Here is a 23,545-nt window from a genome sequence, read left to right on the forward strand (position 1 = left end):
CTTCCTGTCGTCATTTCCTCCTCACACAGCGAGGCGTTCCCTCGTGTTCACATCGAAATGTGCTTCGTGGACTAACACTGAGGAAAACTCTAGTGGCTGCATGAGTCCTTTTTTTTACAGGATTATTTAGATATATATTAACAGAATACAGAAGACTGACTGTTCCTGTACCTTTAGTTGTTTAGATTTATCAAAGTGACCAAATGAATCATTCTGACTGAAGATGATGATGATGATGATGATGATGGCTCTTATTCAGCTTCATCAGCAGGCTTTCCAGCACACGTCCAGGCTTCAGTTCTTCTTTGCTATTCTTTACTGCAGCACTGAAACAACTACAAGAGCCTGCAGTGCGTGAAGCCAAATTAATAAGCAGAAGCGGCCTGGTTAGTAAGTCCAGTGGTTCTGTCACTTTGAACCACGTACTAAACTTTACTAAGGCCTGTGTCTCAGCTCCTTACTTCGCCTCAGCTGTGGAGCGGTGCTGTAAATAAAGAGGACCTAGAGTTCATTCGTTTCTGTTTTCATGTGTTGGTGACTTAGTCACTGCGATCATTTATATTTCAGTAAAAAACAAACAAACCACAACTTATTTTTAAACAGAGTTTTTGTTTTTAATACTGATTTTAATGCAGCAGCATGTTTTTGTCTTTTAATAGCACAAATTCCATCAATGGGTCAAACAATCCTTCGGGCCCCTCGCTGGTTGAGTCCAGTTATATTAGAGAAAATCACAGTGAAGAAGAAATCTACAAGTGAAGTTTTGCTCCGAGCAGGTGGACGATGGGATGATGTGGGTCAGCAGGCCAGGAAGCCTCCATCCACCGGCAGAGTGACTCCATTAATCATGCTGCTCTTTTCACTCAGCAGGAATAAAATGCTGTTCACAACCTCCTCCACCTCTGCACACAGACACACACATCACACTCAGCTTTACAGAGCTAACCCTGACACCACGGGGAGGATCGTGTGCAGACCAGAGGGCAGGACTGAGTCTATCAGTGTTATGTCCCTAACCCTCGACTGGGATCATGCAAACTGGTCTCACTCTGTGGACTCGTCACCTGTCTGTGGGGTAACACTGCCTCTCACATTAGGTAGATTTCCATGCATACAGGAGCTGAACACAAACACAGTGATGTGATCTAAGAGGACATGTCTGACCAAGACTGCTGCAACTGACCTGCGAAGCGGCCCAGGGGGATCCGGGACTTCATGCTCTTGGCTTTTTCAGGATCGCTCCAGCCCAAGCGACCCATGTCAGTCATCACCACTGTGGGGTTCACGGTGTTCACACGGATCTGATCACAAGACGACACCTGAGTTAATCGAGTCACCGAAAAGACGTCAGATCCCGTCTTTGTTCAGACGACCCCGATCCGACTGTCGAATACTTTTCTTCATGTTAACAGCCGGACAGGCAGCAGTAACTAAAGTAACCTCCTAAAGCAACTGCATGAAACCTCATACATGCTTTAAAACACTGGCTCATAGACCCATATGGAAAAGAAATAGTAAAAACATATATGATTTACTCATGAAAGTGGCCACTTTCTCATTACTTTCATATATTTTTTTAGTAAGTATACAAAACATACAAGTTTCATTACATAATTTTTCAAGGGATCTTATGTGTTTTCACTCTTGTATGCTTTTCATACAAGTTTCACACAAGACAGATACAAACTTTATAAGATTTATATATATCTTTTCTATATGGGGAACTTATAAGTAAGTTTAGTGTTGGCTGCTGTCCTGTTGTTTGCTTCCAGTAAATGTTGAGTTCACAGGAACCGATTCAGGTGTCGTTTAGATGCAGCCTTTACAAAACTCTGTGTGGACTTTGGTGTCAGGTTGGTGCCGACACCACTGACACCAGCTGCCAGCGACTTTTTACACAACTCCTTCACTATGTTGCACATATCACACTGTGGTGCAGGTGGGAATTTTGCAGACTTGCTTTCAGGCCTGTCGTCCTCAGAGAGCGAAGGGTCACTTAGGGTCTCTCCTGGGATTTGAAAGCCTACATCCTGTGTTTTGATGTCGTATGATTATGAATCTGCTGCTCTCTCTCTCAGCACCACACCAGGCCACATGAGTTTGCAGAAGGTGTTTCACAGTGCAGTGAGCTGTCCTGGCATTGGTGTGTTCGTGCAGTGTTTCACTGTTATATCAGGTCTCATCGAAGTATTCCAATGCTTTTCAACACCTTACATGACGTGAGGCACACGTGTAAATGACTTTGACACTTGAACAGTGATGCAGTTACAGGAATAATTAATATTCACATGAAATCATTTCCTGGACAGTTTCTTGCATTAGCTTATATTGTTTTCCCCGTATTTCCTGATCATTTAGAAATAGACACCACGAACTGAATGATAACTGTGGCATCACTAACTCAGTTAATGCTTTCACAAAGATGCACCTGAGCTAACCACATTAGCATTAGTAACTGTCAGGTGGAAGCTGGACGTGTGGACCAGGACAGTGGTGTACCTGATGTGGTCCCAGCTCTAAAGCCATCACCTTACTCAGCATGTCCAGAGCCGCTTTGGTAGCACCTGAGCACAGAGCAGAAACAGAAGCTCAGTTTGTTACCCTCACTGGGCTTCTTCGTTTAAATGTGATAGAGGCTGTGGCGCCCATGTCTGTGTTCCTCACAGTAGACGGCGTGCTCTCTGAGGGCGCACTGCGATGCCTGGCTGGACACATTAACAATGGAGCCTCCCGATCCCCGGGCCTTCATACCACGAGCCACTAACTGCCAACAGACGGAGCTTTGTCTCATTGCACAGAAGCAGTTTGATGAATGAGCCGGGTCAACCCAACACCCTACAAGCTCCACTCAACTGCATCGAGCTTTGTTACAGAAACTTTCCAAAACCCAACTTAACCAATAACATCAGCGTCAAACAATTCATGTAACAAAATGTCATCTGCTCATTTTTTTAAGCACAGATTTTTGCACAGCTCAGACCGACAGGCGAAGCACAGATATAGAGCCGGAGCTTTCAGATCTACACAAGACATTTCTTAATATCGAGGTAAAAAAACACTGTTTTACTGTAAGTCCCATTCACACGTTTTCTAAAGCCCGTCCAACACTCATTGTGACGGGTTCATTCACAGCTGAACTTCAAAGCAATGCATTTCCCACAAATCAAATCCAAAGAAAGGAAACACCGTGGTTTAATAAAGCAGCCGTGTTTGTTTTACCTGAGAAACCTGTACCACAGCTTTCACATTCACACTGAAAGCCCTGGAAGACACAACAGACGTGACAGGTTAGCACATGATGAGGCTCTGGCCTCGGGCTCACAGGCTTGTGCTGTGTGCTTACAGCTGGTACTTCCTCAGTAACAAATATGAAAGTTGAGAATATTTGCTTTACTGCTCAAACTTGTCAGGTGTGACTTCCAGAAATGGCTGTAGGTTGGCACAGGCAGCGTTATTGACCAGCAGGTCGACAGGGCCGACATCCTGCAGGGCCTGCTCTGTGGCCCCCCAGTCTGTGAGGTCCACACACACCGGGGTGATGGAGGCGCACTGTGACAGGAAGTCAAAAGCAGACGGACTCGGATTAGAAGGAAGACAAGAGACATCAAATATTTATAATGCGTTTGGGCCCCAGAACTGAATCAGTCACAGGCCTCCTCACAAACAGTAAACTCTGACGAGGTTACAGCAGCTGTGTGAGAACAACTAAATCCAGATGCTGAACAGCTGTTCTGAGGTCAGACCAACTCTGTGCAGGGTAGCTTTGTTCTTCTTTCAGCTGCTGCCTTAGAGTCAATCAGTGAAATGCTTCTCATGTTAGCCGTGCAGATTGAAAAAAATTATTTCTCTATTATTGTATCTGCATGACGAACATACTGCAGATTCTACTTCAAGTGAAAACTACATTAAACAGCTTTTAAAGTCATCAGCCGCCGTCAGCTGATTAAAATCGGTTTGATATAATGAGTCAGAAAAGGTTTGGATGAGTTATTAATAAGATTTAAACTGAGAAGAAATCTCACTGTGCAGATCAAAGCTGTAGGCAAAGAGTCGATTAGAGTCTCTTAGGTTTATCTGTGCATCACAGACGCTCCATCAGAGAACTGACAGAAACAGCTGTGATGGGTTTCTGACGTCTTCCAGGCACAGAGCTAAAGCTAAAGCTAAAGCAACGGTGACTCAAGTCTCTCTGCAGAAAGAGGACATTTTGGATTTTTTATATGTAACGTTTTTTAAAGACATGACACTCTTCCACAGCATGTCTTTATCCTGTCTTCCTTCTCTCACCCCAACCAATCACAGCAGATGGCCCCGCCCCTCCCTGAGCCTGGTTCTGCTGGAGGTTTCTTCCTGTTAAAAGGGAGTTTTTCCTTCCCACTGTCGCCAAAGTGCTGCTCATAGGGGGTCATATGACTGTTGGGTTTTCTCTGTATGTGTTATTGAAGGGTCTACCTTACAATATAAAGCACCTTGAGGCGACTGTTGTGAATATAAATAAAACTGAACTAGGACTGTTTTTTTTTTAAAAGAGTCTTTAGAAAGGTTCCTAAATATTTGTTTGTTAATTCTGTGCTTTTATAATCCATATATATAATTTTAGTAATGTATCTTTTTCTTTTGGACTCTTCTTGGACATTTTATTTATACAGCACTGAATCACAACACCAGTCAGCTCAAAGTGCTTTATATTGTAAGGTGGACCCTACGATAATACCAGACCCACACGCCTCTCCAGCTCCTCGCTGTCGGTTCCCTAACGGTGCATTTACACGTGGTTGGTTTTTATACGCATCATTTTTAAGAGGTGGCCTGAGATATGCTTTATGCTGATTGACAGTCCACTGTGTGGGTCAAAGGTCAGGGCTGGGGCCCCTCAGATGGGTGTGTGTGGGGTGATCACCTCCTCCACCAGGCTGTTGAGATCGGCCTGTGTTCGTGTGACCGCTATGACCTTTGCCCCGCAGCGTGCCAGAGCCAGAGCTGTGGCCCTACCAATCCCTGGGACACAAGAATCCATAAACACAAAGACTGATTACAGAGTGGACACACACACACACACATTCCACACATGTCTTAGGCTTCGTTCCACCAACAAAGCTCCTGTTATTCCACTTTCTCACTGATGACATTGGTTCAGGCTCCGTGCAGTGTCATCAGATTCCTCCAGCACACTCTGCTGAGTTCACAGTAATCAGTAACTTCATCGCTCCCATCAACACTGTCTCACTTTAAACGTCTGTAACACGGCTGGAAGCCGACAGAAGGACATGTTAGTGTTGTGTTTTATATATTTGTCTAACTTGGTGTATGTGAAGGACACGTTTATACAGCAGCCTCTGTTTGGGGCCACACAAGGAGCTATGATAGTTTGTGTTTGAGTGTAAATGAAATCAACATCACTGCTGACATTTAATGTTCTCTTCAGAAACTTGTTTTTAAATCAAGCTCAAGTGGAAATCACGTGAAACTTTACATTAAGCATTGATTCGTTTAAAAACAGAAACAGTTTCATGAGAGGAGAGTAAGGCTACGTTCACTCTGCAGGTCTTAATGCTCAGTTCCGATTTTTTTTGATCAAATCCGATGTTTTTGTCTGCTTGTTCACACTACAGATAAAATGTGACAGCAAACGCGCTCTAGTGTGAACGCTCAAAGTGCCCGCATGCGCAAAAGACGACGTCACACACAACGCGCTCTGTTTAGACCCAGAGCAACAGTATGTTTGACTGATGGCCTTAATATAAAGACTTCGGACTTTACGTTTCCCAATTTTTGCTTGAAGTTATTTTGTTATTTACATAATAATGTGAATAACCTAATAATGATCCTTATTGCTGTTTTAGAGGAGCGCTGCTTCTAATTTCTGTCAGAATCTGCAGATTATACAGTACAAATAAAATGTTCACGTTTCTCCAACGTTGTCTTCCCAACAGTTTCACTGACATCTACACGGGATGTCCAGGAAGCGTTCACGATGTCTTATCGCTGATAATTGGCGTCCGTCTTACGTCAGTGACGTAAAAGACGGATTTAATGCGACATGACCATCAAACAGCAGTCGCTTTCTGAAACATCAGATATGTATCTGATTCAGCACCACATACGAAAGTGACCCAGATCGGATTTGAAAATATCGGATTTGTGCCGTTCACACTGTCACACCATGATCGGATAAATGGTCGCATAGGGTCAAAAAAGTCGGATTTGATGCGCTTTCGCCTGCAGTGTGAACGTAGCCTTAGTCTCGGGTCCCGTGACCACACTGGGGTTGGTGGGGGCATTTGCACGAAGGTGGATGTTGTTCATAAAGCAGCCTGCTGGTGTCGCTGCGTGTGCGTGCGTGCGTGCGTGTCTCCTTTACCTTTTCCTGCTCCGGTGACCAGAGCGCGTTTACCTGCAAACGAAGCCTCCATGTTCGGCCTGCGTGGGTGAGCGAGCCGCTGCAGGTGGAAGCGCCACAGACGGAGTTACGAGTCACGTGACACTCAGGCTGAACGTGCTGAGCGAGCTTAGCTTAGCAGTGTGAAATGTTCCATGCGTGTTCTCTGTGCTGTTCCTTGTGTTTTGTGTTTGTATGACAGAAGAGAGGTACTCACCAACAGCGCAGCGGACAGAGCTGTGTGTGTGCGCGTGTCCTCCGCCTCTACACCGTGTTTGTCTTCCAGGTCACTCGTGCAGCCCGTGGACAGGCACGGAGCACGCGCTCAGCCCTGCCATATAAGGCGGAGAGCTGCAAAGCTCCCGGATTCCTGTGAAATCCCCAAAAGTCATATTTTATAACCGGTCACCGCAAAAGAGTTTTTCAGGAAACTCCACAGCTGCTCGTTGAAGTGAGCAGTGCTGCACAGACACGTCTGCAGACGTTCAAATCAGGAAGAAAGAAAAAACAACTCCCGCTGTACAAAATCAAATAAAAAGTCCCTCATCGGTGTTTCTGCATCAGTCTGCATCTATGGTGAAAGAATATTTTCCTTTCAGATGTCTATATGAGAAGAAAATCTCATGTAAATGCTTACAGCTCAATGCTTGAGTTGAATTTTTATAGTCGCTGAATCTTTGGTGAAATAAACAACGAATCACGTTCAGGTGGGAGAGCTGGTGTCACAGCAGAGCTGGGATGATGGGAGTAAAGTCTACAAAAGTCATCAACCGCCTCCAGCTGGAGATGATGGTGGGCTTCAGGCTGAAACCAACACCACCAAATCTGATCTTCCTTCATGCCCAGTGGACACAGTAAACCAGTTTCCGGGAACCACCATCTCCCAGGACCTAAACGTCAGCTTCCTCATCCACGCGGCACAGAAGAGGATGAACAAAGTCACTGATGCTTTGAGTTTCTTGAGTTTAGACATTTAAAGTTCATATTATCATTAGTCGTCTGTTTCTAACGTACATTTTAAAGATGTTCAGCTACTTTCCAACTTTGACACTTCAGCTTTCAACAGTTCTGCACCTTCAGCTGAAAGATTTGTTGATTCAGCTCATTGAACATTTCAGCTCTCAGCATTCACACTGCAGCAAATGCATCCTCTAGTTTAAGTCACTGCAATCATCCAATGAAACACTGCTGTGATTTATTTCCACAACACTAAATGTGTCTGTAGATCTACTGTAACCTGCCCCCCCACTAAACGTTCACTTCTCCACTTAACGTTATTGAATATTTTCTGCATAATATATATTTGATGTATTTCATCATATACTTTGACAGACGTGTTACTCTCAGGCACTGGGATGATCTGCATGTAATTATAAATCATATAATGAGTTCACAGATTTGATCATCTGTTGTCCAAAAGCTCGTTTGTTGAACGTGATCACTGCGAAGTTCTAATCAGAGTTGATGTTTCTGTGTTTCTGGGCCACCTGCACACTCTGTGCTAACATTTAAAACAGGTGACAGAGTCACGTGTGAGTGTTACTGAAGAATATACGAAGATTCGTTAGAAATAATGTTATTAGTCTGCACAACTCAGAAATCACCATCCATTTTCAGGAAATGCTTTTGGCACGTGTCCATTAGTAGAAAAGGGGTAAATATTTTTTCTCCTTTTAAATAAAATAAATAAATAAATAAATATCTGACATTTCTAAAAAAGCTAGTTAAGTTAAGAAATTACAAGTTTGTCAGTGTTGGAGAGAGAGACGCAGGTGAGATATGGAAAAATAACTTCATTAAACCAATAATTAGAGTTTCAAGATCTCAAGTTAGTTTTATGTGCCTCCTGGGTGGCCCCCAGCGGTGCAGGGCCCCGGGGTCCTGAATATCCTCTGGATAATTTAGTGCAACTAAAGAAAACTGACAAACTATTAGAGGAAAAATGCTGAGTAACATCACAGCATTTTTCCTAAAATAAAATCCTTCTTTCATGATCTAAATATCAGGGAACATGTGACCTCCGTGCTGTAGCCTAGCTCCTCCTGTTGTCCTGTTTGTTAGCGCCCCGTTTGTTAGCGCCCCGTTTAAGGCTGGTTGCCTGCTGCATCCTGAGCATGTGTTCAGGGTGAAGAGGCGTCACATCGTCTTCCAGGTGTTTTTCTAATCAACAAATGTAGCGTACACGGTGGCGTTCACATTGACTCAGAACATCCGCCCCTGGCTTCTTCCAGTGTGGAGGAGCAGCAGCTCTGCTCCACCCGGGTCCTCTGGCACGTACTCAGTTTCCCACATTTCTCTGAATGTCCGTTGATGTGTCATCATTTCTTCAGTTTGCAGCATCTCTGCAATTGATTTGTAACTGTTTTGTTGGGCTCTTTGACCTCCTCCAGGTCAGGCTTCAGCGTTGATGACACAGTCGTCCTCTGCAGCTCTGATGTCAGTCTGGGCTCGAAATGCTTCCTCACGACTTTCCTCGATCTGTGCTGAAGCTCCAGGTCTGATCCAGAGGTGTTTCTCATGTCCGAGTGTGCACTCATGTTGACGTTTGTAAAGCTTAGCTGTTTATTTCGGAGCGTGAACTGCAGTCCTGAGGGGAAAGCTCCTCGTCTTTCATTCATCAGCATCAAACTGCATCGTCTGCCCTTCCTCTTCTTCACACTGACTTTTATTATAAGCTGGTGTTTTGGATGCTGTGTGCAACAAAAGCAAAGCGGTGACTTTGAACTCCATACTGTAAGGCATCGAGGTAACTGGTATTATATAGATTTTTAAAAATTATACTGGAAAAGTTGTTTCTTGCTGATTTTATTTTTGAATTCACTTGTAGCTCCACTTTTCATTTGCACACTCCTTTTTGTCTGTGCTCCATCCACGGACACTCAGCTGTGATAAAGGACTACGTCACATGTTGATCCCAGCGAGCTCATCAGTTTGTGGTTTAATTACAAGGAGACCCTCCCGAGGAGGCCGTGTGACTCAACCTCCTATAAATCTGACAGACGTGCGATTTCAACATGACACTGAATATTTCCATGCATCGTCTCGGTTATGTGGTTTTCTCTTCAATAGATCAATGTGACAGAAACACTTAGGAATGCAGGAAAGCTTTATTGACAACAGAGCAGTGGCAGCTTTGACAAAAACACACTCACTCACTGACCTGCAGTGGGACTCGTGGTGTGGGGTTTGGTTTCTAGTCTTGTGCAAACAGGCTGGTGCTGTACACCACCAGCTTTCACCAGCAGAAGTGACTGAATATACAGATCAGAGTGGGCGGAGACAAAGAACCGGTTCATTCTCCTCTCTTTGAAAGACAGAGCAGTGGAAGTTCAGCAAAAATCTTCACACGAGAAACTCGACGGTGACACATTCCTGCACCGTGCTCACTGGTCAGGATGCTGTAAATGTGTAGAGTCGTCTAAAAGCAGAAGATGCTGCTGCTGGTCGGTGCTATGACGCCTGATTTGGGGCTTCTGCAGCTAAAAGAATAAGCCTCGTATTACGCTGTGCTGACCACTGTGTGCTACTGACAGCAGGACCTGTTTGATAGAACAGGCTGCAGGAAACAAACATCCACTGTAAGTGTAAATTACAGCTTATTATTATTGACTCACTGCTGGTGTTTGTGAAAACAAAGTGCTGACCCTTGGACCTGACTGAAGCTCTAAACTACAACCAACATTATTCATTTCATGAACTGATGCTGACGTTGGCTTTACTCCAGCCTGTGACTGCCCATCATTCCTGTGGAGCTAAAACTACAAGACATGCAAAGCAGGTTTACATAAAACCCAAAGAGTCTGCACGGACACTCCCCACGTCACCACAGCTGGTAACGTTGTAGGAGTGCCAGGAGCAAAGCAGCGCTCGGCCACAGACAGGAGGTCACATGTCTACTCGTATCAAACATTCATGTTGATCCAAGTTCATGTCTGTCACTAATATTTCATATGACCTCAGATCCTAATGGAATGAACATCCTATTCTTGCATCGTGAGCGTACAAGTACATGACAGTACTGTGAGGTCCTTCCTGTGCGCACGTCTACATGTTGGACTCACAGCAAACACCAACTCGAAATCTTTCAATGACCCCGTTTAAAACTAAACTACAAAGCAGCAGAACGATGTTAGTGTCGCTTTTTACCACCATCTGCTCCTCTGCAGCAGTCAGTCTAATCACACAGAAACAGAAAACAGTAGGGGTGCAACAATACTCGTATCGATATTGAACCGTTCGATACAGTGCTTTCGGTTCGGTACGCATATGTATCGAGCAATACAACACTTTTAATTTATTTCATCAACTTTCCTTCTGACGATGCTGTCTGTGTTGAGCGCTCAGTGGATCTGCACTCGACAGTGCAGCCTAGGCGGAGTAGTCGAACGCAGATTCACTGAGCGCAGGGCAAGCTAGCGAGACAGAAGCTAAACTCGTTGCAACATGGCAAATTGAACCTCCCCCACCCTCATTCAGATGTGGCGTTTGGAACTATTTTGGTTTTCATGTGACGTATGACCCTGAAGGTAAGCGCGTCATGGACAAAAGTAAAACAGTATGTTGGATGTGCCACGCAATGCTCAATTTCATGGGTGGGAGCTAGTGTGTTAGCGCAGTTAGCTCGTTAACGCGTTGACGCCGTCCAGCCCCACGCACGGGGCGATCCGCGGTAGCTCGTTAACGGAGATTTGCCGTGTTGTGGCGTTAACGTCATTTCAGATTAACGCTGACAGCACTAGTGGGAACACAACGAATATGACTGCACATTTACGCCGACATCATCCTAGTGCAAAGACAAGTGGAAGCAGACAAAAACAACAAGCATGCATGCTACAAACTTTACCCGAGTCATTTAGACAGCCGTTAGCACATGATTCTCCTTATGGGGACCTGATATGTTTAATATGCTGCTGAGAATATAGCCCAGAAGAAGCGGATAGTATAGCTTTTATTTTGGAAAGAGCCATTTCTCTGTAATAAACTCTCTTTTCCAAAGATGAGTGATTTCTCCATCAGATAGATTTATTATTTTATTACTTTGTTGTTTCAGCAACATTAAATTTAAAAACTGTACGTTTGGGTTAAAATATATATTTATAATTCTGATAAATGACAAATTAAAAAGGCATGAACATTTTTTTGTATCGAAAAAATATCGAACCGTGACACCAAAGTATCGAACCGAACCGTGAATTGTGTGTATCGTTGCACCCCTAGAAAACAGGCGTCACAATAATAGACCTCATGCTTCTTCAGACCGCAGCTGAAACAGCCAACCAGGAATCTTCTACCTCCTTCAAACTGTTTTAATACTTTTTAAAAAGCTTTTAAACTCCAGTCAGGGATTTACCAAAGTAACAGGAACAGAGAGGTTTCCACATACATCTGTCATGTAAGAGCTGTTGACCTAAACTCGCCGAGCTCAGGGAGAAGAGAGGCTGCGTTTTACAGTCATGATTTTCCCCTCGGCTTTACCGTCGCCCTTTAAAAACAACTTTGGCTTTGTTGGCTTGAACGACGCACAACCTGCACACGCATGAAGCATTTGTACACCAGCTGTCCATCATTGTTACTGTGTTAGCGTGACTTTAGCAACAGTCACAGTCACTCACAGATAATCGCCCCGCGGTTACCCGGAGCTCAACCAGGGTCACTGAGGGTCTCAGAGAGGCTTTCTAAGATCATCATGTGTCATCCAATCACAGTTCATGTTCGGTGTAGATGCAAAAGTGAACGCCTCATTGTCGTCCTGAGCGCTGTTCTTGAACTTCACCTTTTCAGCTTCCGCTCGACCATAAAAAACATGCTACAAATATATGTTGAATTGAGAGAAGGTCGACTCTTAAAAGCTTGTTAGAAGTGGAGAAACTCTCCTCTGCAGGCCTGGATGGTCTTCAAACAGCTTCTTTGGCTTCAGTTTTTAAGGCTTTACAGTGAGAGTTCAGAGCGACTCTGCAGGATAAATGTTCACACTGGAATTCAGTTTCTGTGGCGCGGTTTGAGCTCTGGACACCACTCAGTGTCAGGATACAGAAGGCAGTGGACCGTCTTAAACCTGTGAACACAAAGAGTTCATTACAGGAAACCATCAACAATAATTAGAACAACTGTGATCGCAGCTCATACAGATGGTAAATGTAACCATGCTTTCTGATGTTCAGACACAGCGAGTGTCAGTGTTTACCTTGTGGGGTCCTCAGCCAGTGAAAACCCTCCAACCACACCGACTACATTTCTTCTGTTCTCAAACCCTCCGTAACTCAGAGTCACCTACAGCAAAACAATCATACAGTGTACAATAAATCAACATTTAATGGAGACTGACGTCACAGCTGCTGTCACTGAAAACCCCCCTCATGTGAAAATGACGGATTTTAGTGAATCTAAACAAATGTATACATTAAATACAAAAGCATATAGTTAGGGCCGGACCAGGTGACCCTGAATCCTCCCTTAGTTATGCTGCAATAGACGTAGGCTGCTGGGGGATTCCCATGATGCACTGGGTGTTTCTTCTTCACTCATGTGTTAACAGACCTCTCTGCATTGAATCATATCTGTTATTAATCTCTGTCTCTCTTCCACAGCATGTCTTTATCCTGTCTTCCTTCTCTCACCCCAACCAATCACAGCAGATGGCCCCGCCCCTCCCTGAGCCTGGTTCTGCCGGAGGTTTCTTCCTGTTAAAAGGGAGTTTTTCCTTCCCGCTGTCGCCAAAGTGCTTGCTCATAGGGGGTCATATGATTGTTGGGTTTTCTCTGTATGTATTATTGTAGGGTCTATCTTACAATATAAAGCACCTTGAGGCGACTGTTATGATTTGGTGCTGTGTAAATAAAACTGAACTGAATTCTTTGTAAGGTTGTATTTCCTAAATGTTTCCTAAATGCATCAAGATATTAAACTATATTGGGATGAATCTGAGCTTCCATTATCAAACTGAGTGGGTTGGTATCATCTCCCGCTCACCTTTAGTTCACACTGGTTTTGTGGGTCATTTTACAAAATCTGTTAACTGAACAACATTTAGACGTTTTTCAGGTTTTGTTTCAGAGCTCTGTAAAACGCCGTCCCCGGCCACCTCTCGCTCACCTGCTCCAGCACAGTGTCAATGGGCAGCTTCTGCAGGTTCTCCAGGTGAGAGTGGAAAAGGTGCGTGTGTGTCAAAGCGACCTCCAACAGCGCCTCGATGATGTAGCCGATGGTGCAGTCATCTGGAAGTCGGATCTTCTCTGCTGTGCTGATGAAATTCCCCAAACTGAAAACACAAGACAACAGTGTCCAAGCTGAGCTTTCTCAGGATCAACCATGCAGAAAATCAAGAGGACGTGTCACCCTCACAGGGGCTGCACAGAGATTTGATGCGAGTTGAAAAGAGCATGCATATGTGTATAAATGTAGATATTTTGCACCAGAATGTACAAAATATAAGAGTGTAGAAATCCTTTCAAAGCAGAGGCAGCATCCTACCTGGCCCACGGACTCATTTTCAGGGCCAGACCTCGACTGATACAGAAACCTGCTCCACCTGTGGCAAACCAGAACTTGACAGAGACCTGAACCAGAAAGGAAAGAGCACATTAGCTAGCTCTTATTACATGTCGCCAACTTTCATGTCACAGGGGACTGTGGACAGCGTCGCCAAATTTCCCTTCTTTGTGTGCGAGTGGAGCCATAAAAGCGGAAAGCTGACCCACCGAACCGTCACTCTTGACCCTCTCTGCAGCCTCTATAGGGTGATCCAGACTGGGCCGGCCCAGGTAGACGTCCTGGCTGTGGTGGTAAGACGAGAGCAGCCGCAGCAGGCTGGGCAGGATCACGTAGTTGTCATCATCCACGTGGCAGAACCACCTACGACGCAAACACACAGGGTCAGACGTGCAGGCTGAGTCAGAGCCAACTGCTCCATCCTTGCAATCACTCACTTCCTCTGAGACTCGATGAATTTATCGTACTCTACAGACATCTTGCAGCACAGAGCCTGTCGGGTGTGAGCTGCTGAGCAGTTAGTGTTGATGATGTTAGCTCCTGGTGAAGAGACAACAGAAAAGACTTTAACCTAAGATTTCTTAGAGCATCCTACTGCATCTCCATATGTAGACTGGATATAATGGCAGTAACTCTGCTTTGTTTCAGATCTGCATAGATCCATGTGGCTACAGCACATTATCTTTGTGATGAGACAGCATGAGGGTTTGAATAGACTCCTGCAGAGCTGTGTGCAAAATTCTAAGAGTTTTATAAACAGACAGTGAGTGAAGAAGAAGAAACACCCAGTGCATCATGGGAATCTCCCAGCAGCATAACTAAGGGAGGATTCAGGGTCACCTGGTCCAGCCCTAACTATATGCTTTAGCAAAAAGGAAAGTTTGAAGCCTAATCTTAAAAGTAGAGATAGTGTCTGTCTCCTGAATCCAAACTGGAAGCTGGTTCCACAGAAGAGGGGCCTGAAAACTGAAGGCTCTGCCTCCCATTCTACTTTTAAATACTCTAGGAACAACAAGTAGGCCTGCAGAGCGAGAGCGAAGTGCTCTAATAGGGTGATATGGTACTACAAGGTCATTAAGATAAGATGGGGCCTGATTATTTAAGACCTTGTATGTGAGGAGCAGGATTTTGAATTCTGGATTTAACAGGAAGCAAAAACAGGAGAAATCTGCTCTCTCTTTCTAGTCCCTGTCAGGACTCTTGCTGCAGCATTTTGGATTAGTTGAAGGCTTTTCAGGGAGTTTTTAGGACTTCCTGATAATAATGAAGTAGTCCAGCCTGGAAGTAATAAATGCATGAACTAGTTTTTCAGCGTCACTCTGAGACAGGATATTTCTAACTTTAGAGATGTTGCACAAATGGAAGAAAGCAGTCTTACATATTTGTTTAATATGTGCGTTGAAGGACATGTCCTGGTCAAAAATGACTCCAAGGTTCCTCACAGTGTTACTGGAGGCCAAGGTAATGCCATCCAGAGTAAGAATCTGGTTAGATACCATATTTCTAGGCTTTTCCGGGCCGAGTACAATATAGCCTCTGTAGAAACTATCTACACCCTCACTTATCTTAACTGCACTACTGTATAGCTCTGTGTAAATAATCATTCTGTACATTCGATAATCTTTAATCCTACAACTGTTTATAACTTGCATAGTTCCCATTTCTGTATAGCTGTATATCTCAGATTTTGTAAAGTTATTTATTTCATATTCTGTATAGTTTTTCATATTTATATCCTGTTCATAGCCTGTACATAGCTTGTACTCACTACAGCCTGTACATACTTATAGTTATAGAATATTCACAACATACTTCATACCGTGTACATTATAACATACCATAATAGACCCATTTCTGTAATATACTCACATATCTATATTATTGCTAATATATATTGTAATATATCTATATCACTAAAGCACTTCTGGATGGATGCAAACTGCATTTCGTTGCCCTGTACCTGTGCATGTGCAATGACAATAAAGTTGAATTCTATTCTATTCTATTCAATAACCTCAGTTTTATCTGAATTAAGAAGCAGAAAGTTAGCGGCCATCCAGGTCTTTATGTCTTTAAGACATTCCTGCAGTTTAACTCATTGGTGTGTGTTATCTGGCTTCATGGACAGATAGAGCTGGGTGTCATCTGCATAGCAGTGAAAATGTATGCTATGTCTTCTAATGATACTGCCTAAGGGAAGCATGTATAATGTAAACAGAATTGGTCCTAGCACTGAACCCTGTGGAACTCCATAATTAACCTCAGTGTGTGAAGAGGACTCTCCATTTACATGAACAAACTGGAGTCTATTAGATAGATATGATACAAACCACTAATTATTCAAATCAAATACCTACAACAGTGTACTCTAAGGGCTGTAATAAAATATTATGCTCAACAGTTTCTGTGCTGTGATGAGCTCTGAAACCTGACTGAAACTCTTCAAATAAGCCATTCCTTTGCAGATCTGTTAGCTGTGTTAATGTAGCAGATAAGCACAAACATAACTGTGTTGTAACAGGAAGTGATTGATCTATAACTGTCTTTATGTGATGCAATCTGTCTGACAGCACCATCATCGTGCATCTCAGTTCTAAATATTTCAAAGCTAACTGTCCACAGTGCTGACACACTGGCAGGAGCTGGGCTTCTTTGCTTTGGGACACCCAGAAGTCAGGTTTCACTCACAGCACTGTGGACTCAGTCATCATTTTTCAGCCTATTTCAGTCTTTTTAAAGGTCTAATTTTTAACGTTGTAACAACAGCTTTTGTTTGTCCAAATGGTATCAAAAAATACTGCTGAACATCAACAGTTTCAAATATTGCATTCTCATTATCAGGATGAGTGTACACACACGCTGTGAGAAAGGTCAGTACTGCACAGACAGCAGATTACTGTTCGAACCCCTCTGCAGTGCGCAGTCTCCACTGTGTCAGTACAACATGTGATCACACTGCTGCAGCAGTCTGAGGGACATTTTGGTTGTCATCCTTTTTCCCTGTAAAACTGGTTCCTCTTACCAGTCCTCATTTGCAGCTCCTTGTCATCACCATCAGTGAAAATGAAAGTCTGAAACAAACAAGGAAATGCTGTCAAAGTTGTGCAAGCGCACAATTACACAAGCTAATGCTCTGCAGTGAGGACGCGGTGAAGAACAGCTTCGCTCCTTTGTTTGCTCTCGTTGATCAAGACGAGCATTTGCAAGAGGAAGAGCAAAGATGGAGAGCAAGTAAGAAAGACTGCTTCATTTAATTTAGAAACACACGGTCACCAGCTGCACCGACTCTTTGTTTCAAATTATTTGTGCTACATTCATCAGCTGACTCCTCACTCTACACTGGGACTGATTATTTGTGCATAAGGTGACATCAGGCTGGACTTTACATCGTTCCTTTAATGTAAAATAAATGTAGCACATCCATCCCTCCCCTTTACATCTGCAGGTCCAACCCAACCACCTCTTCCAGCACTTCAGGGGACACACTGAGATGGTCCCAGCACACGCTGGAGAGACGATATCTCCAGCGTGTGCTGGGTCTGTGCCATGGTCTCACTGGGAGGAGGACTTGGCCCCAGTCACCTCATCTAAGGGTCATTTCAGACATCCTACATTCCCAAACCATCTACAGCTCCGGCCTCAATCATTTCTCTCCTTTCTTAACCTCCTTTATGCTGTATGATTACACAGGTCTGCAACCAAAACACTGCACAGGATTTCCTGACTGTTTCTTACAGATTGTTACTCACTGAAACCAGGAAAATATTTTAAAAATTCCTCTTGCAAAACTCATGTTTTTAGTTTCATTAAGCAAAATTTCCTTTTTTACTCTGGAATCTGGAATCCTATACTTGAGTCAAAAACATATCCAATAAGGATTTCTTACATTAATTTAATATTTCTAAGAGTGAGACTCTTGAGAAATAAAAGTAGAAAACGTGAGGCACTGGGGGGCTTCAGTAGGCGGGCGGGTGCGGTGGGTTTGGTGGTGTGAGGAGCTCAGAATAGTGATGTTTTTCACTGCTGTTGGGCTTTTTTTAATGTAAATAACTGCACGTGATGGAGGGAAGTGGAGTTTTTGGATTCAGCACCCTGAAAAACATAAATTGACCAAAAACATCCAAGCAGCTGAAAAATGTGTTGTTTTTTGCAGATCTGTGTGATTTCTCTGATGATTAGTTAAATGGAAGGACTGCATGTGACAGGAGCTTCAGTGAGGAGCAGCCTTCAGTTTCACAGGCACATTTAAACACGCAGGACACTTTACTGATCTGAGAGCAGTGAAACGATGCAGCGACAGGCCTGTAACACTCTCCAGCATCTGGAAGTAAGCAGTTAACCCACACAGACGAGAACTTTCACAGCAGACATGGACTTAAAACTGGTTTGAGCCAAGCTGCTGATACTGGGTCGACACCTGAACTGGAACAGTTGTGTGTGACTGTGACGTGTGTGGCTGCAGTGCAGCAGGCTGTTTGTGCAATAAAGCTCCTTCTCTGCAAACTGAGGCTCTTTGTCCGGCGCTGGGACTCGATAACTGCTTTTAATAGTGCGTCAGACCTGCACTTGCTGTGCTGGTGACTTTAAACTCCAGTTACTTTAATGAAAAGCTCCATTCACACATCAACTCTATATTACATCGTGATGTTTCTTGACCTCAGCTGCTGCAGGAACAGACATGCATGAAATATTAACGGCAGTTTCTACTTTGGGGGCCACACACACACACACACACACACACACACACACACACACACACACACACACACACACACACACACACACACACACACACACACACACACACACACACCTGGATGTTAAGCATTAGCTGTTGTGTACAGCAGACCGTTGTGCACACGGAGTGAGCAGCAGAATGATTCGATAACTGAAGGATGAAGATTTTTAAACGTGCTGCGGTTGTGCTAAATGTCACCGGGGACAAACTTTACCACATTAGCTGTGCAATCTCAAAATCCACCCTAAAGAGCCACACAGTGTACACAACAGTAAATCCTTCACGACTAACATCTGTGTGTATACACAATCCAGATCACATGTGCTCACTACATGCTGTGGGAATCTGTTTCTGTCACAGCCACTTATCTCCTTACAGCAGCGCTCTCAGTCTCAGCTCACTTTAACGCAGAGTTTTAACTGACACAGCACACTGTGGCACACTCACACAGCCTTACACTTACACTGGTGCTCTGCAGTGAAAGCTGCATCTTCACTTTTTGTGTGGAAGCTGCAGAAAGTTGTGTCCATGCAAAGCACAACCTTTCAGCACCGCAACTAAAATAGTTTGGACCATCGGGAGACAAAAACACACACTTCCTTCTGCAGCCAAGAATTACTTCAGTAATGTGTAATCAGACATGTTTCAATTATCAATGAGTTGTTTGAATGTGCGGCACAGTGTTAGTTTTACTTCTCTTGTATTATGGAACAAAAGTCAACAAAAATGTAAACTGTATAAATATGTTTGAGGTGTACAGAGAGCACGTGCAGATTTACAAAGTAAATATTGATTTTAAACATTTTCAAGGAGCTCAGATTCTTTTATTTCATTTGTATATATTTGAATGTCACATTTCTCATGTTTCAGCTGTTGTTAAACGATCATTTCTCCAGTTTATATCAGGATTGTTTCTGTCTGGCATCTGTTTGGGACAATAAAGGACGAGCACTTTACTGTGGACATCACAATAAAACTCCGTCATAAAGCCCACATGTGTCTTTCACTGTGTACTCATCATCATCAAGCTGAGCAGGCACACGCGAGTCGGTACAGGAGCACGGGTCAGAGCAGCTCTGAAATAGCACCAGCTCCTGGTTGATACCAAGACTGTAAGACCAGGCGGACCGACCGGACCTCTGCCTGCATCGACAATAGGAAAGCCTAACAGATGGACACTGGAGTGCACGGCCACGTGAAAACAGGAGTGGCACTCACCTGTTCTTTAGCTTGAGACACCCAGGTCTGAATGAGCAGCTCCAGTCTGGACTTGTGATACTTCCTGGTTGTCTTTACTGCAACAAAAATGTCCTTCAGCTCCAATTTGTCACGTGACTTATACTCTCGAGGTCCACCAACGCCTCTCTCAGGGATTCTTCTGACACCCTTTCCTGTTTTGGGATTGCTGTTCCTGCTAATTTCACTTTTGATGGGTTTCCCCAGCCCCTCTGAGCTCCTGTTAAGACCTGCCGTTATTTCTTTGTCCCCAACATGTAAAAAACCTGCTGGAACCCTGACTTGGTGTGATGTCCCCACCTGGGCAGGTCTGACCTGGGGTCGGGGCTTAGGCAGCTCCACCTGGCGGGGCCGGAGAGCTGGAATGAGCAGGAGCAGGAGGCCGCAGAACGCGAGAGAAAACAGGAAGCAGAACTTGCTGACCCCGACTGAAGCTATGTGCATCCTGACTGGCTGATGGAGCAGATTCATCAGCCTCCAGGGCTGCAGTCACTCCCAGCAGCACCCTGTCCCATCATCAGATCACAGCGACGAGTCCTGCATAGAAACAGGAAGATTCAACAGCGTGTGGAGAGGCACATTCATCCCAAACCCTCAGTTTAACAGCAGCACAACGTCACCTGCAACAACACGGGTCCAGCTGATGCTCTGCTAAAAGCCTAAGCTATTTCAAATGTATAAGCTACAAACATGATCAGACTGTGGGGATGAAGACGGCGAACCTCTGCCAACCACACGTGATTTATTACAGAAGTTGCAACACTGTAAAGAAAAAGCAGAATCCAATGATCAGGACACGTTACATGTTGTGCTGTAATCAGCTGTTTGATGTTTCTATGATTTTTCCTTTTTATAATTCAGTGTTTTCAGTGGATGACAGGATGGATCCTACAGAGCTGTGCTGCTGGAATATGTGCATAATGTTGAAGGTGCCCCCGCCTGAGACCCCACCCCCACCGAAGCTGGTGTCAAACTGTGTGCTAATAAAAGCTCCCTCTCCCCTTTAACCCAGACAGTCAGAGCACAGCACCGTTCTCTGCTTCACTTCATCCCGTCGTACGTGAGCGGGGGCAGCTGCCTTTGCTGTTTTCCAAAGTGTTCCTGATGCAGTCTTTTCCACCTGTTTTGAATGCAGGTCCACCTGAGCCCCAGACCAGGACTTTGTCACTGCTGCAGAGACGCTTCCCTCCGTTTGAGTGCCTAAAATGCTTGCACAGCCACACGTCTCTGCCATGCCCCTCCATTAAACATTAGACATTACTTCTGCACGTGTCACTTTCTATATTTTATATGATATTTTCTGTGTGAAGGACTTACTAAGTGCTTTGCCTTTTAATCCTCCATTTCACAGCTGGATTGAGCTCGCTTGGTTCTCCAATGAATGCGCACATCTGTTTCCACTACTGGATTCTCCTCCATACAAAGGGACTCACTTAGTTGCAAAATGGTGAACGGGATTTGCTGCCAGCCCCCATCTGAAGCGGTTCGACTGCAGTCCTACAGAGTGAGGGCATGTGTCTAATACTGGCAATCCAGCATTTACCAACAAAATCTGAGTGCATGATCTGAGAGGCTCGCTGCACACAGACTGCTGTACTCAGCAGCAGCTGCTCTTCAGACAATAATATGCAGCATGTGTGTGCAGACAGCAAAGCAACAACTGTATCCCAAAACTCTTTTAGTACAGAGGAACACCTTTCAGCGTTGCTCACGTCTTCTCTTTACTTCTCCAGCCTGCTGTGGCAGACAGCACCGAGCCTGCTTCCACCAGAGACCGACCTGATAAAGGGGACTTCTTTTATCCCACTGTCACCAAGTCACAAGGGACCGGGGTTCCCTCTACCTTACTCTATAAAGCACCTTGGGACAACAGAACTGACGACCATCCACAACAACATGAAATTCCCCAGCACAGATGGAGAGGACTTGGCCTTCTAATGTGAAGACTGGCTCCTTTTGATGGTTTTCTTTTATAATAGTGTTGAATGGGACATTCAGAGGGAAGATGGTCAGACAAAACTAATAAATCATTTTTTCATCCATCATCTTCCACTGATCCACCTCAGGGTGATCTAGAGTCACCAAATGATCGAAGCACCTTCATGTTTGGACTGTGCAGCAAAACCAACCCTGGATATAAATCAGTCAGGGACTGGCCTCCCCAAAGCCCACAGCTAAACATTACTGAAGCTGTGCTGAATAAAGCCATTATGTTTGCATATTTCAATGTCAATGCATTCAGTCATTGAACCCCGTTGTCTTCTTTCTGCTGTTCCCTGTAAGAGTCGCCAGAGCGATCACCCCAGCACATCCTCCAGCCTGGCAGCTCAGTGTCCCTCCACTGCACATGTCCAAACCCTCTCTGCCTCCAACCCTGTCCATCACGCCCAGTGAAAACGTGAGCATCTTCAGTCTCTTTGTCCAAACCACACATCACAGCGGAGCTCAGCACCTACATGCAAACCCTGCCTTTCACGCCTGCTGTGATCCTTGTGTCACAAACCAGCCACGGACACCGTCCGTCTGTAAACGTGCTCAGTAAAGAAGTCGTTCAGTGTTAGCTCGGCGAATAAACCCCTCCAGCTGTGAACCACTGGGAACATCTGAGAAGAGCCGTAAACAGGCAGACTTTCGTGTATCCTGCGCCACGCGCGTTAACTTCTTGTGCTACAACAAGCGCTCCTTAAATGGGAAGATTTTAAAGTGGAGTCTGGCATGGTGGAGGAGCACAGGCACCGGGGCTTCGCACCAACTTACCGTGAAACATCAGAGCACACGCGTTTACCACAGGAAACACCAGGAAAGCGCCACTGCAACACAAACGATCCCGGGTTTGTTGGACGGTAAACAGCACCTGGACCCGTCTCGTCGTCTTTCCCCGGTGTGCCTCCGCTCCGACGGCTCTCGGTTAGCCTGACGGTAGAAAGAGCCCCCTCCACCGGCAGAGTTACACTCTGTGCCCCGAGTGAGGGTTAGCCAAACACTCCACAAACGACGCACTCACGTCAGACCCGCACCGGGTTAACCACGGTCAAGAAGGCTGTTCCGGTCAAACCTTTCAAAATAATGAATACGACGAGCAGTTTGTCGTCGATGTCGGGATCAGCCCGTGTTTGTCTGCTCTGACTTCATTTCAACAGGAAATAAAACTTATGACGACTGTGACTGAATCAGCTCTGTAACGCACAGCTTTGGTGACGTTGTAACCTTAGTTTTATTTCCTTGTTTTAAAGGTAAATTCCAACCTCTGAATGTAACCAATCACCGTTTGAATGTCACATGGTTTGAAATGATCGTGTTAAATGTGCATCTTTTTATTGTTGTTAAAATGTTTAACAAATGAGACGGCTTCTTTCAAGTTCTACCTCAGCGCCCCCTGTCTGTCATGTTTGTCCACTGCATCAGTGGCAAAGCAGACTGAGACAGCAGGGGTCAGCGACCTACCAAAATAATGTCTATTTATTAGAAATATCAATAAGCTGATATGTCACGTTCTTAAGCCTTACAATGAGATGACACAGCCTTCACTGTAAGGTTTAGGATTATGACTTATGAGCCTACTGATATCACTAATAAGTGGAAATAATTTAAATCTTTGACCAAATGTAACTTCTCTGCAATGGATTTTTAAAAATGATTATTTAGTATTTTAATTTTGCCATGTCATTAGAGTAATACCATATTTTGTTGCATTTAGCAAATAA

At 44.5% G+C, this 23,545-nt stretch overlaps 2 protein-coding genes and 1 long non-coding RNA gene across 3 annotated transcripts; 1 reads left to right on the forward strand and 2 right to left on the reverse strand.

Annotated features, from left to right (window-relative positions):
* Positions 1 to 589: 589 nt before the first annotated feature.
* dcxr (dicarbonyl/L-xylulose reductase) lies at positions 590 to 6,723 on the reverse strand. The gene is made up of 9 exons (XM_040038615.1): positions 6,597 to 6,723; positions 6,362 to 6,440; positions 4,901 to 4,998; positions 3,395 to 3,549; positions 3,220 to 3,262; positions 2,665 to 2,764; positions 2,500 to 2,564; positions 1,184 to 1,301; positions 590 to 902 (listed from the first exon to the last, which is right to left on the reverse strand). Exons 2-9 carry the CDS (start codon positions 6,411 to 6,413, stop codon positions 799 to 801), a joined length of 735 nt encoding a protein of 244 aa, XP_039894549.1. The 5' UTR covers positions 6,414 to 6,440; positions 6,597 to 6,723; the 3' UTR covers positions 590 to 798.
* A 121-nt stretch (positions 6,724 to 6,844) lies between these two features.
* Positions 6,845 to 7,717, forward strand: LOC120737759. Its single transcript, XR_005696830.1, has 2 exons — positions 6,845 to 6,955; positions 7,087 to 7,717. It is a non-coding gene; the product is annotated as an uncharacterized LOC120737759 (long non-coding RNA).
* Positions 7,718 to 11,669: 3,952 nt separating this feature from the next.
* rfng (RFNG O-fucosylpeptide 3-beta-N-acetylglucosaminyltransferase) lies at positions 11,670 to 23,102 on the reverse strand. Its single transcript, XM_040038612.1, has 9 exons — positions 22,599 to 23,102; positions 19,824 to 20,378; positions 16,890 to 16,938; positions 14,305 to 14,407; positions 14,077 to 14,230; positions 13,850 to 13,935; positions 13,472 to 13,637; positions 12,564 to 12,649; positions 11,670 to 12,434 (listed from the first exon to the last, which is right to left on the reverse strand). The coding sequence occupies exons 2-9, from the start codon at positions 20,310 to 20,312 to the stop codon at positions 12,359 to 12,361; spliced, it is 1,209 nt and encodes a 402-aa protein (XP_039894546.1). The 5' UTR covers positions 20,313 to 20,378; positions 22,599 to 23,102; the 3' UTR covers positions 11,670 to 12,358.
* Positions 23,103 to 23,545: the final 443 nt, after the last annotated feature.

Source organism: Simochromis diagramma, unplaced genomic scaffold, assembly GCF_900408965.1.
Source record: "Simochromis diagramma unplaced genomic scaffold, fSimDia1.1 OVJJ01000617.1, whole genome shotgun sequence".
Classification (NCBI taxonomy): Eukaryota; Metazoa; Chordata; class Actinopteri; order Cichliformes; family Cichlidae; genus Simochromis; species Simochromis diagramma.